Genomic DNA, 17,331 nt, shown 5'->3' with positions numbered 1-17,331 from the left:
AAAAAAAACTGATGCATAGCATTAAAAAATCATGTATTTTTGTGAAAATAATAAAAAATCCTCTTTTAAGTAAATATTAAACATTATTTTGCATCCATTTAAAGTGATGGAATAGAGAGCGGGGCCTCTAAAGCATTGTGGGCCTAGAGCCTCACTTTAAGTTAGTCGGGCCCTGAACTTCAGAACATGATATGAGCTGCCAGATTCATTGCAAAGAAACAGATTGAACAAATAAATACAGGGAGTAATAAGACCAAAGTAACATTAAGGCTTGAATGAAAAGTAAGGCAAAGAATTTAATCAAACTGAACACTTTCAAATATCACGTAGCAAAGTATATGACTTCCATCGCACTGACAAATTCTGAGCCTAAAGATAGGCTCAGAATTTGTCAGTTGTTTTTTAAGGTTTGTTTGGGAGTGTCAAAACAGACTTAACTTGAAATACACCTCCAGCTCAGTCATTTCCAGCCGAGGATATACCTTGCCTCACGTTCAATCTTCGAGTTGAACCAAACCATTGCTTCGGTCACTCGTCTGGTCTGCTAATTCTGTATTAGCTACCAGTTTGTTTCGCACTCTTGGCTTCCTTAAGAGGTTTTCCATCTCCAGCACAGCCACTTTCCTATGCCGGGCTGATGAGTGCTAATAAGCAGGAAATTGCAGTCCTCGGCTGGAAATGACTGAGCTGGCGGTGTATTTCATGTATTTCTGCTTTAGCCCTGACTAATGGGCGGTAATTTACTGAATAGACTTAACTTGTTTAACGAAAAATTCTTTACTATGCGTGAAATATGAATCATTTCATACATTGAGTAGTAGTTAAGTAGTGTTCTATTTGCTTTTGTTTTTGTTTTATTTTAGGTAAGGTTTAGCAATAAATAGGGAATAATTAATGTTTACTTTTCTTTTAGCTGTTATTAGATGCAATGGATATAAAGTTAGCTGCCCACAAACATTATACTAGTCGCAAGGTAAGAAGTATGCATAATAAGAGCTTGCCTTTCTATTTCTTTTGTATAGCTTCTGTTTTAATATTTGGTGTACAAATAAGTTTTAAAGGACTTTTTTTTTCAAGTTTGACGCTTTATTGTGAAAAAATAGTTTCATGTTCATTTTTCGAAGCATTTGTCCATCGTTGACCACTACCTTTTCCCATCTTTCTGGCAATTTTCGGAGGCCATCTCGAAGAAACAATGCTTCTTTTAATGTGATCCACAAATCAATCGAATTTTTACTTCTTCAAAAGAGGGGAAATGCTGATCCTCAAGAGCATGCGTCATCGACGAAAACAAATAGTAGTCGGAAGGAACAATGTCTGGGCTATATGGCGGGTGGGGTAGAACTTCCCACTTCAGCGTATCAAGGTATGTTTTGACCGACTGCGAGACAAGTGACCGAGCTTTATAATGTTGCGAAATTACCTTGTCTTGTCTCTCCTTATTTATATTGTGGCCGTTTTTCCCGCAGTGCTCTGCTCAAACACACCAATTGAGTTCGGTAAAGTTATTTGGCACCAGTCTCCGTAAAATACAGCCTTTAATTTAGCATCTTCAAACTTTTATGACTGTCCATTATGCTCTTTGTCACAGGTATCAAAATCACCAATTCTAAAACGTCTATGCCAAAACTCACATGTGGAAATCGATGAAGCATGTTCCCGTAAGCTTCTTACAGCATTCGATGGACATCAGCAGAACATTTCTTCAAATGGAAGCAGCAAAGTAAACTTTCCCGCAAATTATGTTTTGTTGGCACTAAAGTTGACATATCCAGAGCACACAAAAACTACAGTCGGGCCTCGATATAAGGTCACCCCTCGGGACTTCACGAAACTGACCTTATAAGCGTGTTGACCTTATAACCGATTCATATATATTCATTGATAAATAAACATTTAATTCAATAAATCACTTCAAAATTTAATACGTTCAAAACTATCAGTTAATTAGGTGTTACAGTTAAACTGATTTGAACCAATTTAAATTTTTGGAATCAATAAGAAATTTTGAAATTATTTTTTAAAAGTTTAGTTTAGAGTAAAGTTGCATTCAAATATCCCCAAGCAAACAACTGATGTGCAACTTACCTTACTTAAAATTGTCATTAATACAGGACTAATGTGTTTTTTCTTTAATTTAAACAATATGGTTTCTAATTATTTTCTGAAAATGTCTTCAGCTTCTCATGACTGGTAAAAGAGTGCAATATGTACACTCTGAGTGCCCGCATTACTGCTTCATATTTTAGTATCACTGCCATAATGCTCACTTGCTACTGCATTCTGTGCACTACCTGCTACGTTTATAGGAAAAACGACTTTTCACTTTTTAAGGATCGTATATCGCGGTGAATTCTTGGAAGTGAATCTGTTAGGCACTGAAATCATTCAAAGAAATCTGACAAAAGTGACCTTATAAGCGATTAATGTATTATAACCTGACCATATATCCGATAATACATGACATAGAATTCCTATTCAGTGAGCCGGGACTTTAAAGAAAAGTGACCATATATGCAGGGTGACCTTATAAGCGGATGACCCTATATCGAGGTCTGACTGTATATTGTTTCCACTTCAGCGAAATGTCATATACTTAAAATGAAAGCCTAACGAATTATAAAATGAAGTTACTTGCAACGTTGTCCGTTTCGATTTAATACTTCTGACACCATCTCTTTCAAATCCTTTAAAACTTATTTGTATACCAGATAGTATTTTGGATAAAAATGTAAAGTTTGAATCATCTGTAGTTGTGGCAAGATATTTTTAATATAGACCACTTGTCCATTTATTAAAAAAGTGTCGACTCTTATGAACTCAATTGTGCATTTTTCATGTTTCGAAAATTGTATTTTCAGGTTTATCCATAAAATGCTTTTATAATTGTAATGTTTTACATAGGTTTTCAGAGTCTCGTAAAGCTAATATATCATTTAATAGGAATTTTGGGTAACATTACCAACTATCAGAATGTCTTTACTTTTGATAATGGCAATGCATTTCTACCTGTTATACAAAAAAATAAGCCAAAATAATTTCTAAGTTCTCTTTTGTTGGATCCCTGGCCATGTCGCCACTGTTGGCTATGAGGTGACTAATTCAGCTGCCAGCTATGCAAGCGCTCAGGTCGAGGATCTTGTTCCTTTTGATGACGCAAAAAATTCAGTTAGCTTTTATTTATTAGCGGGACTTGAATGGAGAATCGCAAAGTAAATTGTACCCCATCCAGCCTTTGACGAAAGGTTTCAAGTCGTCAAAGATCACCAGAAGAGAACAAGTTCTAATAGCGCATTTTGATATTGGGCATACCAAATCAACATATTTTTTGCTGAGAACCAGCTCCAATATTCAACACATTTAATGTCAATCAGACTATGTTGCATATCCTCTCTGATTGTCCAAGCTTCGATCATATTGGTCCTAAATTCTTTCACCATTTCATCCATCTTTTGTTAAGGGACCTGCCCCATCTTAAATTGTTTCCCTTCCTTCAGGAGATAAGTTTTACATAATTAATTTAGTGTTTGTTTCCTTGTCTTTGTTAATTCAAAATTATTTTGTAATTCATTATTTACACCTGTTTTTCTAAATTTAAAACTTTATTTGTTATTTTCAGCAATTTGTTTCAAAATTCTTTATATCCTTTATTCTACAATATACTTTTGACACCAATTTGAGCCATACGAAAGTATAGCCTATAAAGGCTCCTGTGCCATTAATCTTAATAGCCTAGACAACCAACCAATATGTATGACCTTCGGTTAATTGCTTACATCTCAGAAATGCATCTCTACTACTCTTTTCTTGCTTCAATAATTGATGCTTCCAGTGGCAGAGTTTTATAAATTTTGCTGATTATAAATCATTTGTTCTTAAATAGGTAACACTTATTTAAACTAAAATAAATTAAGCTTCAAAAAGCCAGAAGAACCTCATAGGTGCAATTGGACTAACCTTATCAGAAAGAAGTGTACAGCTAATGGAAGATTAACGTTATGTGTATTTGTTTGTGTGCTCTTTGTACCCAGGTTGCCAAAATTAGTTTGATAACAATATATATAATCTGGCAGAGCATTTTGAAAAGCTGCAGAAATTAATCTGTAACTTAAAATGATAATGTGTATTATAACTTGAAATTTAATAAATGTTTAGATTCTTATGTTCTTCAGGCAAAACGTCATTTATGTAGCAGTTTGTGTGTATTTTGTCATTTTAAAGATAATTGTTTCTAAAAAGTAAATTTGCATATGTAATAACTTCTAAATAAAAGGGTAAATTTATCAACTTTATGTTGAATATTCACATAAGAATGCAAAGAGTTTTTTTAAAAATTGTTTTATCAACAGCAAATAGCTTTAATGTGCAAATAAATGAATAATATATTTTTTTATTTCTCTAAGCTTTGTCCAACAGAAAAATCTTTGGAACATAAACGGGATTTTCGAATAAGACACTATGCTGGTGATGTTACTTATTCTATTCTTGGCTTTATGGAAAAAAATACTGATAGCCTTTACCAAGATTTCAAAAGACTTCTGTTTTGCAGGTAAGTACACATGGTGCATTAAATCTCTATTGTTGTTTGAAATTAAAATATTTATGCATCTTTTTTTTTCTTCTTTGGGGAAAAGTGTTGTAAATATCCTGTACATTTCTTAGATTGTACTATTTTATGTTTTTTATTGGTATGTGCTTATTTTTAAAAAAAATATTTATTTGTTTTCAGTGCTGATCCTATAATTTCACAAATGTGGCCTGATGGTGATCAAGATATTACACAAGTAATCTTTTTTTTTTTTTTTTTTTTGGTATCATTAATATTTAATTTGCAACTGTACTCTCAAATGCATTTTAAATTATTTTTGTTGCTTAGTATTAATTTTTTTTTTCATCACCTGTACGTGTTTGTGTGCCATTTCTGATGCAGTAACAAACCATAGTATTTTAAATGTTTTTTGATAGTTGAAAATCTATTAATGTAAGTTACTGAGATATCACATTGAACTGAATCATTTCAGGTGTTACTTTTGTTTTGTAAATAAACATATGAATTATAAATGCATCTTTTTCAATGTTTTGTTGGTTTTTCTCTGTTATTATGATCGGGAAAACTAATTTATGTTAGAAATGACTGAAAAACATATGTATGCTCCTGTATCAGAGATGAACACAGAATAAATGGCTATGCAGCATTCACAATGTAACAGAAGTTGGCTAACTGCACTTTTTTTCCGTAGCTTAGCAAAGTTGTTCAATGACTCTAAAATTTACTGAATTGCTTTTAATTAAATAAATGAAAAGCAAACTACCAAGTATGCTGTACACCAGCAGCTAATTCAAAAAAAAAAAAAAAATCTTTCATAGTAAGAGTAAAAATGAACGAAAATTGAATTTTAAAAATAAATAAAACCTCGTGGACCTAAATAGCCACTGTAAACCAGTTTAAGAACCACTGGTCTGAAGAATAGGTTGATCTCAATGTTCCATTGAGTCATATACACTACTATGGAGAGCTATATCATACATAGTAGTTGATCCTTGATATCAAAAACCACGGAGAACACTTTTTAACCTGTGAAATTATTTTCAAATTGGATTTGTTTACTTTCCACCTTGAGGACAATAGAAAAATTGCTTAAAGCAATTGGGAGTGTCTGGAAACATGTGGCAACCCTAGAATTTCGAAATTGAAGTTGTTGAATGTCGCGAACTATGAAATTTTTAGTTTGCATGGGGTTGTTTCCTTCAGTCAAAAATACTACTTTTAGTCACTGAAATTGATAGAATAAGCAACAAAAATAACATGGACCCAGAAAATATTTTAATTTTCCCAACAGTTTTTTTAAAATTAATTTTTTTAAATGTCCAATTTTTCAAACAAGGCGTGGCCTTAATGACGTCACAAATGATGCACTTTGGCTCATCTTTCTACTGTGTTTCCACGTTATGATAATCAAAAAGTTAACTAACTATTCCGCTGTATGCTTGCTATCAACCCTATCGTTGCCAGTACAGGTGAGTAAAGATGCAAATTAAATATTGTGGTCTGTAAATGGTAATATTGAATAGCATTTCATCATTTGTGATGTTATCGGCAGAAGCGTAAATAATGAAAGCACACCGAGTAAAGTTTTTTTTTTGATATTAAACTTAGTCAAATTATTTAAAAAATGGTCAGATCCTATGTTTTTGAGCATGCTCTTTCGGAAATAAATACTTTTAAAATTTTGAAAACGACCCCATTGTAATAAATAAATTAAAATCACCAAAAATAAAAAAGGCAATAAGTGATGTACATACCTTTAACGGAAAGTAATTTAAACTGTATTATATGTGTAAGGTTGCCTCATGTTGAATAACGCTCTTTATTTTCTACATCCCAGGTAACGAAGAGACCTTTGACTGCGGGAACATTGTTCAAGAATTCTATGGTTGCTCTTGTAAAGAATTTGGGAACAAAAGTATGAGAATTTTGTGTCATTCAGTCATAATGTTTCAAAACTTTTGCTTAAAATTTTAAAATGTCGAGTTGTAAATTGTCAGTATGACCTCCAAAAACTTTGTTATATTTATGTTACATAGCATGCCAGTAAGGTACTTCTTCTGATTTGGGTCAAAATATTTTTTTTTTTTTTTGCTTGTGTGGAACTCAAATAGGTTTTCGAGGGAAATTTAATTCCAAGAGCATCTTTAGTTAATGAATAGTGTGCGTAGTGTTTCAACTATTTAACTTATTTATCGTTAAGTATGACAAAAAAAAGGCCATTCTCAACATTAATCGGGTATAGTTTACTATTTAATAGAGTTTTTGCATTTTTGGATGCGAAAGACTGATGAAGATGCAAAAGATTCTAAGTATTACCTTTATTAGTTAACTTTACTAATTTTAACCATTCTGCTTGCTATTTTTAGGCTTTCCCACTGCCATATAATGACAGGTTGTACATTGAAAGCCTATAACTTTATAGCCATTAAACCTGAAAGCATTTTTTTATTAAATAGTGATATTAATAAAGGTTTTAGTCCTATTACTCTTGAATTAAACTAGTTCAAAATATTCTTGTTCATTGTATATCCTTGTCAATGGAGGAAATTTTCTCTTGATAGAACTTAATCTGTAGTAGAATCCACGTCAATTCAACAAGGGGCGTAACTTGATTCATGATGGTCTCGTATTTTTTTTTTAAATTTAACATACGCTAAAATTCATAAAAAATTAAGACATATGTTTTTTTTTTTGCCCAAAAAAAATTCCTGGGCCGAGATACTGGTTGCCAAGTATCCTGTCATGATTTCTCACTTGGTATTTTCGTCAAAATTTTTTAAGTCCATAACCTCAGGAACGGTAGAACATATTTTATTGCGGTTTGTTTTATTTAAAAGGATATTTTTTCTTGTTCAAAAACATATGCAACATTTTGATGTATAAGCTTTAGTTTTTTTTCCACAGTCTTTTGAAAAAAGAAAGTTTAAAATTTTTTGGATTTTTCTCATAAAATGTCAATTTCAAAAATTTAAATTTTTTTACAGTTTATTAGTACCACCAAGCACTACGTTCCCTGAAAAGGAGAGCTTCTACTTTTTCGTTTAACAGATTTAGAGGCATTTGAAAAAATGAGTTTTTAAGGAACTCTTCACGTAATGGCAGACCTGAAAATTCAAAAAAAAAAAAAAAATTCTCAACAAGTGACCTGAGAACACTCTTAATTAAGTTATATAGCGAAATTTTCATTTTTAGTCTCTACTTTATCCAGAAATTTTATTTTTTGTGAAAACAAGAACTCGGCCTCCAGCCGATTCGCTGCATTTCCCCTTCAGTGTAGCAACAAAAGAATAGTTAAGCGCAATGCCATTTTGTTCTCACTAAATTCAATATCCAAGATAAAATGGCGATTCAAAATGAAAATTTTGCTATGTAAGTTAATTAAAAGTGTTCTCTGGTCACATGTTGCAAAAATTTTTTTTGAATTTTCAGGTCTGCCATTACGCGAAGAGTTCCTTAAAAACCCTCATTTTTTCAAATGCCTCTAAAATCTGTTAAACGAAAAAGTGAAATCTCTCCTTTTTAGGAAACATAGTGCTTAGTGTTTCTAATAAACTGTAAAAAATTAAAAATTTTAAAATTGACATATTTGAAAAAAATCAAAAAAAATATTTTAAACTTTTTTTTCAAAAGACTTAAAAAAAAAACTAAAGAACATATTTCAAAATATTGCATATTTTTTTAAACAAGAAAAAATATCCTTTTAAATAAATCAAACCGCAACAAAATATGTTCTACCGTTCCTGAGATAATGGACTTTAAAAATTTTGAGGAAAATACCAAGTGAGAAATCATGACAAGACTGCCATCTTTGGTGACCTGTATCTCGGCCCAGGATTTTTTTTTTTGGACAAAACAAAACAAAAAAAGGTATGTCTTAATTTTTTATGAATTTTAACATATGTTAAATTCAAAAAAATCCCAGACCATCATGTTACGCCCCTTGTTGAATTGACTTGGATTCTACCTGTAATAATTATGCAATACTATCCATTTTATATTGATATTACAATTATGTAATTATGATTGTTCTACACCACATGAGACCTTGACCGCTACTTTCTTTAAGATATTAAAGCAAGTAGATCAAATCCCTTTTAATACCCTTCTAGACTAGTTTCTACACATTTGGCTTTTCCTGTTCAGAAATAACGCTTTTTTGTTACTCCCTTTCATCAAGGTACTGCTCCCTCTGAAATGAATATTGCATAATACCCTGAAACAGAAAGTAATGTTCGAAAATTTAGAAATTGGCACAAGCAATAGAGTTATTTTGGATTCAATTACAAATTTCTATTAAATTTCCTTTAAAATGCCAGTACATAATTGAAATTTTATGGCAAGGTCTCTTGACTATCTGTCAGGTTTATACTGTCTACTTTTTCCGTCTTTTTTTTTCTTTTATGACCTTAATTATTTCCTATTTAATAAAACATGCAATAAAATTGAAATTACTAGGGTTGAATCTTTTTAGTAGTGACAACTATTTAACTATAAACTAACATGAAAGTGATGCATACCATCAAATTTTACAGTACTTCAATACAGTCACCAGCATTGGATACAACCTATTTCCAATGATGTGAAAATCGCAGGAGGCCTGTAGCAGTGCCTGTTCTGCTGATAGTTTGGATGGAGAGGTCAACTGCTGTAAGACTCTCTGTAAGTTCTGAAGCGAATGTCACGAAGTCGTTCCTGCATCTAGGCTTATGTCTTTTATCAATGGTCTTTGTGACTTTGACTTTATTCCTAAGATATATGAACACTTTGTGGTATTCGCTTCAGAGTTGTTCCAGAGGTTCTTGGCGGCAGTAAACCATTCCATTCAAACTGTCAACAGAGCAAGCGCTGCTATAGGTGTCTTACAACTTTAACATTGTTGAAAACATTTTATGCAAAATGCTGAGGACTAAATTGAATGGCTAAAACTTGTTGGCATGTATCACTTTTGTATTAAAAGATGTAAATAAATAGTTGCTATTAATGAAGTTTCAACTCTCATATTTAAGCTTTGTTTATGATGCCACGTCTTTTTAATTAAAATCAATTTTATTTAAATGGAACACTTTTACTAGTCACAAACAGCCTCTTAAATATTACTTTTATTGTTTTTTAAATTTTTAAGTACAGTAAACTCCCGATTATCGGCAGTCGGATTATCTGCGGGTCTCTTCACAATTTTTTTCTTCAACAGTGATGACTTATGATTATGTTATTGTTTGTTTTCAGCTTTTACATATATTTTTTACAATCAATGTTATTGTTTTTAGCTATAACTTAAATGTATATGCGAGTTTTATTCCAATTTTGTATCTATTGTGCACACCAGTATCGTTTTTTACAAATAATTCGGATTATCTGCGGTTATTGTGCCATGCTAATCCGCGGATAATCGGGAGTTTACTGTAGCATAGTTGTGATTTTCTGTGAACCATTTGTCAATATTAAACCATTTAAATTACTTCAAATGTTTAAACTTATTAAATTCATTTGCTAGGAACCATACTATGTCCGGTGCATCAAGCCCAATGATCAGAAGTCCCCTGCTCTTTTTGATGAAGACTTAGTGCAACATCAGGTTTCTTACCTTGGGCTGCTTGAAAATGTTCGAGTTAGGCGAGCTGGCTTTGCATACCGTCAGACATATAACCGCTTCTTGAGAAGGTGAGTTGTATAAGTTACTAAATTCTGAATTCTATCGTAAAATCAATAATCAGGGCATAAATTATATTTTTCAGTTATTTTTGGAGTTTTGCCATTAACTTGTTTACTTAGTACGACAAAATAGTTGTTGTACACTGATTGCTATGCTTTGGGCATGATGAAATCTTTTGTCTTAGTAACCAGGAAACCATGCGTTAGTGTAATAATAGAGATTTTGTTAGTAAATATCGTTCAAAAGAGCATAGTGGAACATGATTTTTGGTTCATAAATCAATGTGCCCTTGTCCCCTTGTTATGGAGATATAAGATCTTATTGTCTGGTGACATTTTAAAATAAAGTCGCCAAATTCAGCTAGAAATGGATTCTTAAACAATCGCAGTAACTTCTTTAACATTCAAAGATATTGACAATCTGTTCACTGCTTGCAATAAACCGGCAGCCTGGCTATGACATTCATACATAACCTGGGTGTTGGTATTTTGCATGGTACCTGCTTTCTCCTTGGCTTAAGGGCAACTTATTGCTCATGATTTGATCACAATTTCCAGAAACTTCCATTTCTTGCTAAATTTTGGAAACTTTTCTAAAAATGTAACCCAACTATGAGAATTTATTTTTCGGTAAGGAGGAGACAAGGGCAGATGAATTATATGTGGAAAAAAAATCGCTAGGCTCTTTCAATTGCACATCAATTGCTTTCAATTGCAATCATTTCATGGCGTCTGGGGCAATTGCCCCGGGCGCCATGAAATGAGAGGGTGCCACGAGCTGCACCTCTTTTCGTGTATCATAGATATACAGCCATAGACACCCAAAATAGAGAATCATTGTAATGATTCTCCTTGATTGTGATGATTTTTTCCTTGTACACGAAAATATTCCTCTCTCCTAGGCTCCAAAATATTTGTTTCCTTTGTACCATTGAAGCAGATATAAACTCTGAGAATATACCTGTTTAAAATAAAACAAAAAGTATTTCTCCTTTGCATAGTTCCCAACAAATTTCTTAACACGACAGGAGATGGGTTTAGGTTGACCCATGACGTCAAAAAGGAAATACTTTCAGTTCACCCCAGTAATTTCAATAGGCTGTAGCCAAGAAACCATTACGGTTCTGCTAGTGAGCCTTCATATGGGTAATTTTTAAGGTCTTGCTTGATGTTTTTTTTTATATTTTTTAATTTCAAATGGCGGAGAATCTTACAAAATGATAAGATAGCAATATTGCAATAAGAGATATCGAAAGTTAAATTTGATTTCCGGGCCGTGCCCCATGTGCCCTTGCCTTACACTGGCCCTGAATTATTATTTTCAGTAATTCAGTCATTACTATTTTTACTCTCTTTTAAGAAGAAGAACCTTAAATGCATTCAAAATAAGGAACAAAAAATATACATTCTACATTGAAATTGCAGTAACATATTCATATATTAATTTTTTCTTCCCAAATTAATGTGCATTTTAAACCAATGATGATCATTTTGATTTTGTGAGCCAGTTCCAAAAATCATTCAGTTTGTGAGGGTTCGGTACTGTCGGCTTAGCTTTTGGCTATAAAAGTAAAAGTTCAAAAAATGGATGAATTACAAAATAATTTCTAAGTATTAACAGACGTATTTATAATAATTTTTTCTAGATGTTTGATGTTTTCTTTCAGTTATCATTGTATAATCATAATTTCCTCTGAATGTGAATGCACATTATTGGTTTTACCTGTACTAATCTAGTGGTATTCTGCCGTGGGAAGGTAAAGTGCTGTAACTGTACATTTTCGTTCTTTTTTTTTTTTTTTGCATTTTTGTTATCTGTTGAACTTTAGCTTTATTGTACACTAGTGGTACCCACACGGCTTTGCCCGTAGTAGAAAATTAAAAGGTCTTTTTGTTTGCCTGTATATTTACAAATAATGTATGGTGAATTTCTCGCCAATTGGCTTACACATGTTATGGTTCCACGTTATGATAGAAAAAGAACAAAATCGAATTTTCGAAAAATCGCTTCGAAGTGCATATCCCCAAGCTACAAACTAACTTTGTGCCAAATTTCATGAAAATCGGCCGAACGGTTTAGGCGCTATGCACGTCACAGAGACCCAGACAGCCTCCAGACATCCCGACAGACAGGGAGACTTTCAGCTTCATTATTAGTAAAGAAGCTTACTTATTTGATTTCCCCTCAAAATAAAGCAAACAAAAAGAAAAAAAAAAGCCATTCTCAACATTTTTCTATTGTTAGGGGCCATTCATTAATTATGTAAGGGTCCCAAGGGGGGGGGGGGGGTTGGAAAAATCTGAAGATATCCTTACTTTGGGGGGGGGGGTGACCCCCCCTCCCATAATATTCTTCAAGTCGATATTTTACGTTAGAAATTGAGAGGTCAGGTGGTTTGGCAGGGATCATATTTCATTTGCGTCTGGAAGGTAAGAGACGTATTAGGATGAGCTGTTTTTTATTTGTTTTACAAAGAGTCAATAGGGTAAAATATAATAAAAGAATCACACTATATATGGCATGTTTAATTAGTATCGCATCATATACAAAAAAATGTTGAAAAAACATTCAGTCTAAAGGCCATTCCACCGTTATGTGCGGGACAATCGGACTCCATTATTTTGCCAAAAAAATTGTTATAAAGCTTAATATTTTTAACAAGCTGGAGATATCACATTTTCTTATCTTTACCTTTAGCACAAAGAGACGTCAGACGTAGTTATATTTTTATTACGTATTTTTGTTGCTTGAAAGAAAAATTAATTTGCAAGCGTCACGTGCGGGACATCTAAAGTCAAACTCTTATCATTTGTTACAGGATTTAGTAAACATTTCTGCTCTAATAAAAATATGATGGCAAAACAAACTAAAGGTATTAAAAGTCAAGGTTCCAATGTAAGTGAAACACATATAATTTCCTAAGAAATAATAATTTAAACTGTTGAAAAAAATTATGATGTATAGCGTCATGAGCGGGACAGAGTTGTCATGCAGGGCATTTGCGAATTTTATGCAAGAGCATTTTTTTTTAACGTCAGATATTGAGTCAATACACAAAATAAAGTATTTGCTAAACTGTGTTCAAAAGAAGTATTTTAGTGAACCGTATTTATAAATTAATAAGCTATTAAATGAACTACTATTGAATTATTTTGAACATGAAATGGAATATATTCTGAAGATTTGCTCTTGTAGTTTCACCGGCATTTATATAAAACTTCACACAGAAGTATAGCCTTTTTTGACGAGGTTTAACATCATAAGTTTATCTCTGTATGACTCATATTATTGTTGAAAAAGGATCATTTTTTATTTTCATAGTGTACAACATGCTAGAACAATTTCTGGCTGTAACAGTGCATTTGTTCAGGAATTTGTCATAGTAGAACAGAATCTTTTCTGTAAGCCTTGTATCACAGCACACCGTTTTCGTGGTGACTGGGGCAATGCTCTAATTGTTTAGTGTATAGCGTTGCTAAAAGACTGTTTTTTAGCAATATGGGGCGGTACAGAAGAATTTGAGTAACTCGTAGATGGCTTCTGACTGTGAGGATTCTGAAGTTGAAACAGAATTTAGTTTTTTTTTTTTCAACCTCTTCCTCTCCCACTCATAAGTACTTTTGAATTCATCCTCTGTCGTGTTGTCTTTCTTCCTCCTTTTTATTTCATTAATTCTTTTATTTTCTTCCTTCCAGAAATTTTGTCTTTTCAACGCTGCTTTCTTTCTCACCTTTTTCATTCTCTTTGCACTAGTAGATTTAAATCCTTCTATCTCGATCAAACAAGTAAAAACTTTTTTTATATTTAAATATTTAGTTCTAACTTCATAAAAAATAATAAAGCCATATTTTGAAGAAAAATTCCATTGGGCTAATGAAAACAATTCCTCAAAATCCCCCCACAGCTTTGCGTACGCTATGCATTGGAGGCTTTCCCTGCAATCGAGGGATTAAAAATATTTCGTTTTTGGTTATTTTTCTGCAATCTGTCGGGGAAATTTTCCAGATTTTTTTTTTAAATTTATTTTGTTCAAGCCTGGTTGTTGAACATGCTTCATTTGACATAACTTTTATTTTCGAGACAGACCGTGCAAAGCTGGGTGACTGAGCTAGTAAATAATATAATTATCATCTGCCTTCTACAGAAACAAATATTAAGTAGTGAAAAAAAGAAAGAAGAATGAAAAGGAAAGACTTAATACAAAAATTATATTTGTTCCACTAGAAGTTCGTACGTAGAAACTATTAAAATAGTTTTATTTTGTTACTATTATATTCTTGCAGTGTTGCATGTATTTGTGTTTCAAATCGTCTATTCTCCTAAAACAAACATGTCCCTCATGAACGATATATTAGTGCATAAAAATAGTCGTTTTTATGTTAAAAAAAAAGAGTTCTTACTCCAGAATAATATATTTTAGAATCTTTTACAATGTGGAAAAAAGTTTCATTCAAGATTTTAAAGTTGTAACTGTTTATCTTACGCTAGTTTGTATAACGTGTCATGTGCGGGACAGTTTTGTTTTCAGATGTTTCTCCAACTAAAATTTATTTAAAGTTCTAAAACTGTCATAACATAAGAGTACTGCAATAATTAGCTTTAGAAATAACAAACACACAAAATAAATGGCATTCCTTTTTGCTCAAACTAAAAATTTTCATTTTGCGTCACGTGCGGGACACAAAAAGGAAGGTTTTTGTATGTGTTAGTGTAGTATTAGGACGTATCTTGGATCTTAACATTTAATAATACGAAAACAATAAAGTTTAGACTTACTTATATATAAACTTGACTTTAAAAAATTCAATTGTTTTTTTAATACGAATCAGAGCTTCAAATTTGATGCTGAAAGGCGGCACACTTGCTCGCAACTGGACTCTTACCTTTAGAATAATGTGTTGACATTCCAGAAAAAAGAAATTTTGATATCTTACTTAAAACATTTAATTTAACATTTTAACTTTTCAATAACACCAAAAGTTTTCATGAATAAAGAGTTTTCAAGTTTACCATCAAGTTACCTGTTTTCATAGAATGGCCCCTAAGATTCCAACTTTTTAGTAAATATTTCTTTACTCAAAAAGGTTTAATTTAACAATAGTGACTTTAATAACATTTCCAAAATCTTAGGTGAGAATAGGGGGATGGGTTTGAAAAATTTTACGTATCCTTACATGGGGGGGAGGGGTGGGGGTCAAATATTTTCAAAATCATCCTTGCGTAATTAATAAATGGCCCCTTAGCATGGAATCCACAACATGTTTCTTCAAATATCTCAAAAAATCATTTATGCAAGTTCTAAAGGTTCTCTACCTTCCCATGACAGCATTGTTAATTGATTTTCTGTTTGAACTTTTTTGTAATTTCATTGTTTGATTGTTTTTTGTTTACAATTTGATTTTGTAAATTTGTTGTATTTGCTTTTATTAATGTATTGGAAAGGGTTCAAAGGCGAGCTACAAGGCTAATAAATGGATCTCATTTAGACTACGATTCCAAGCTTAGAAGGCTAAAAATGTACAGTCTTGAGCCAAGAAGAGACCGAGGGGACATGATTCAATTGTTTAAGTTTATTGAAATGAAAGATGTTACGGGGCTGAAGTTTAGCACTGAAAACAGGACAAGGGGTCATTGTTTTAAGCTATTTAAATCTCAGGCTAGCATGGATATTAGGAAAAATTATTATTTTAGCAGGGTAGTGGAACCTTGGAACAGCTTACTGGAAGAGGTGGTAATGAGCAATGATAGTTTTAAGGGGGCCATTGATCTTCACTGGGGATTGTAAATTGACTAGGACCAGCCTAGCTGGGCCCAGAGCCTGTTGCTGGTTGTCACTTTTGTATTTGTATTTATATTTGTATTTTGCTGTTGATTCAATGAAGTGGTTAATCTGTTCCTGAATGTTCTTTAGGTACAAAATGATATCAAAATACACATGGCCTAACTTTCGAGGAGGATCTGAAAAAGAAGGATGCCGAGTCCTCATCGACGAACAAGGTTTTGCAGATGATGTTCGATATGGCACCACCAAGATTTTTATTCGTTCACCACAAACAATATCTCAACTTGAATATGCAAGACTAGAGCTAATTCCTGGCATAGTTGTTTTTCTTCAAAAGGTAGGTACTAGGTACTTTTTATTTGACTTCATACAAGAGTTAATTAATTTTTAAAAACAATTTAATGCTACAACTTAAATTACTCTTCAGAATCTTATAAAGAAACCCTCTTTTACTTAAGTTCAATTGACCCATAGTTGGAGCCAGAACCTGTAGTCACTTAATAAGAATATATTGTAGTTCCTGACTAATTCAGTGATACCTAGGTGTTGCTACTTATAAGTACAAAAATAGCTTATAATTGGAAAAATGTGAAATTCACTTCTTACTCTTGATTCTTCTGTAATTGCTCTTTGTAAAACAATTATTCTTTATACAGGGTGTTTCAAAATTAATAGCGGGGTTTTAACATGTTATAATATTTATTACACCAAACTTACAGCCACAAGTGATATATCAAATGAAAGAGCAACTCAAACAGTTTTACATAATAGCCTACAAGTGTTCAATGTGAGCACCATTCATCACTCGGCACACGTCAAGACGATATGAGAGTTCTTCCCAAACTTTGACGAGTGTCTCATTAGTAATTGCTGCAACAGCTGTTTCAATCCCGTTCCTTAATTCGGGAAGGTCGGCTGGCAGTGGAGGCACATACACACGGTCCTTAACAAATCCCCAAAGATAGAAATCACATGGTGCTAGGTCGGGTGACCGTGGAGGCCATGGGAAACAAGCCCTGTCATTAGGTCCCTTACGGCCAATCCAGCGGTCGGGTACAGTTAGGTTAAGCCAATCGCTTAACCTAACGTTGCACAGTAACAACAGATTCCGTCTTTGCAAACTGTAAAACATAAAACGCTTTCTGTTCTTTAGTCGCCATCTTTGCTACAAGCGCTTTCTAGTGGATTGCAGCAGAAACATTCCATGCGCATGGGCGCACTGATGCCAACAAACAAAACTGTTTGAGTTTCTCTTTCATTTGATATATCACTTGTGGCTGTAAGTTTGGTGTAATAAATATTATAACATGTTAAAACCCCGCTATTCATTTTGAAGCACCCTGTATT

At 32.8% G+C, this 17,331-nt stretch overlaps 1 protein-coding gene across 1 annotated transcript in view; it reads left to right on the top strand.

The window, feature by feature from the left end:
* LOC129225047 (unconventional myosin-Id-like) overlaps positions 1-17,331 on the top strand; it is a 95,866-nt gene that overhangs the window by 61,402 nt on the left and 17,133 nt on the right. The window contains exons 10-15 of the mRNA XM_054859593.1: positions 914-973; positions 4,404-4,549; positions 4,730-4,784; positions 6,387-6,464; positions 10,044-10,210; positions 16,114-16,332. Coding sequence (XP_054715568.1) covers positions 914-973; positions 4,404-4,549; positions 4,730-4,784; positions 6,387-6,464; positions 10,044-10,210; positions 16,114-16,332 — 725 coding nt within the window. The remainder of the gene's footprint in view (positions 1-913; positions 974-4,403; positions 4,550-4,729; positions 4,785-6,386; positions 6,465-10,043; positions 10,211-16,113; positions 16,333-17,331) is intronic.

This window comes from Uloborus diversus, chromosome 6, assembly GCF_026930045.1.
Source record: "Uloborus diversus isolate 005 chromosome 6, Udiv.v.3.1, whole genome shotgun sequence".
NCBI lineage: Eukaryota > Metazoa > Arthropoda > Arachnida > Araneae > Uloboridae > Uloborus > Uloborus diversus.
This window is presented reverse-complemented; position numbering and strand designations above follow the sequence as displayed.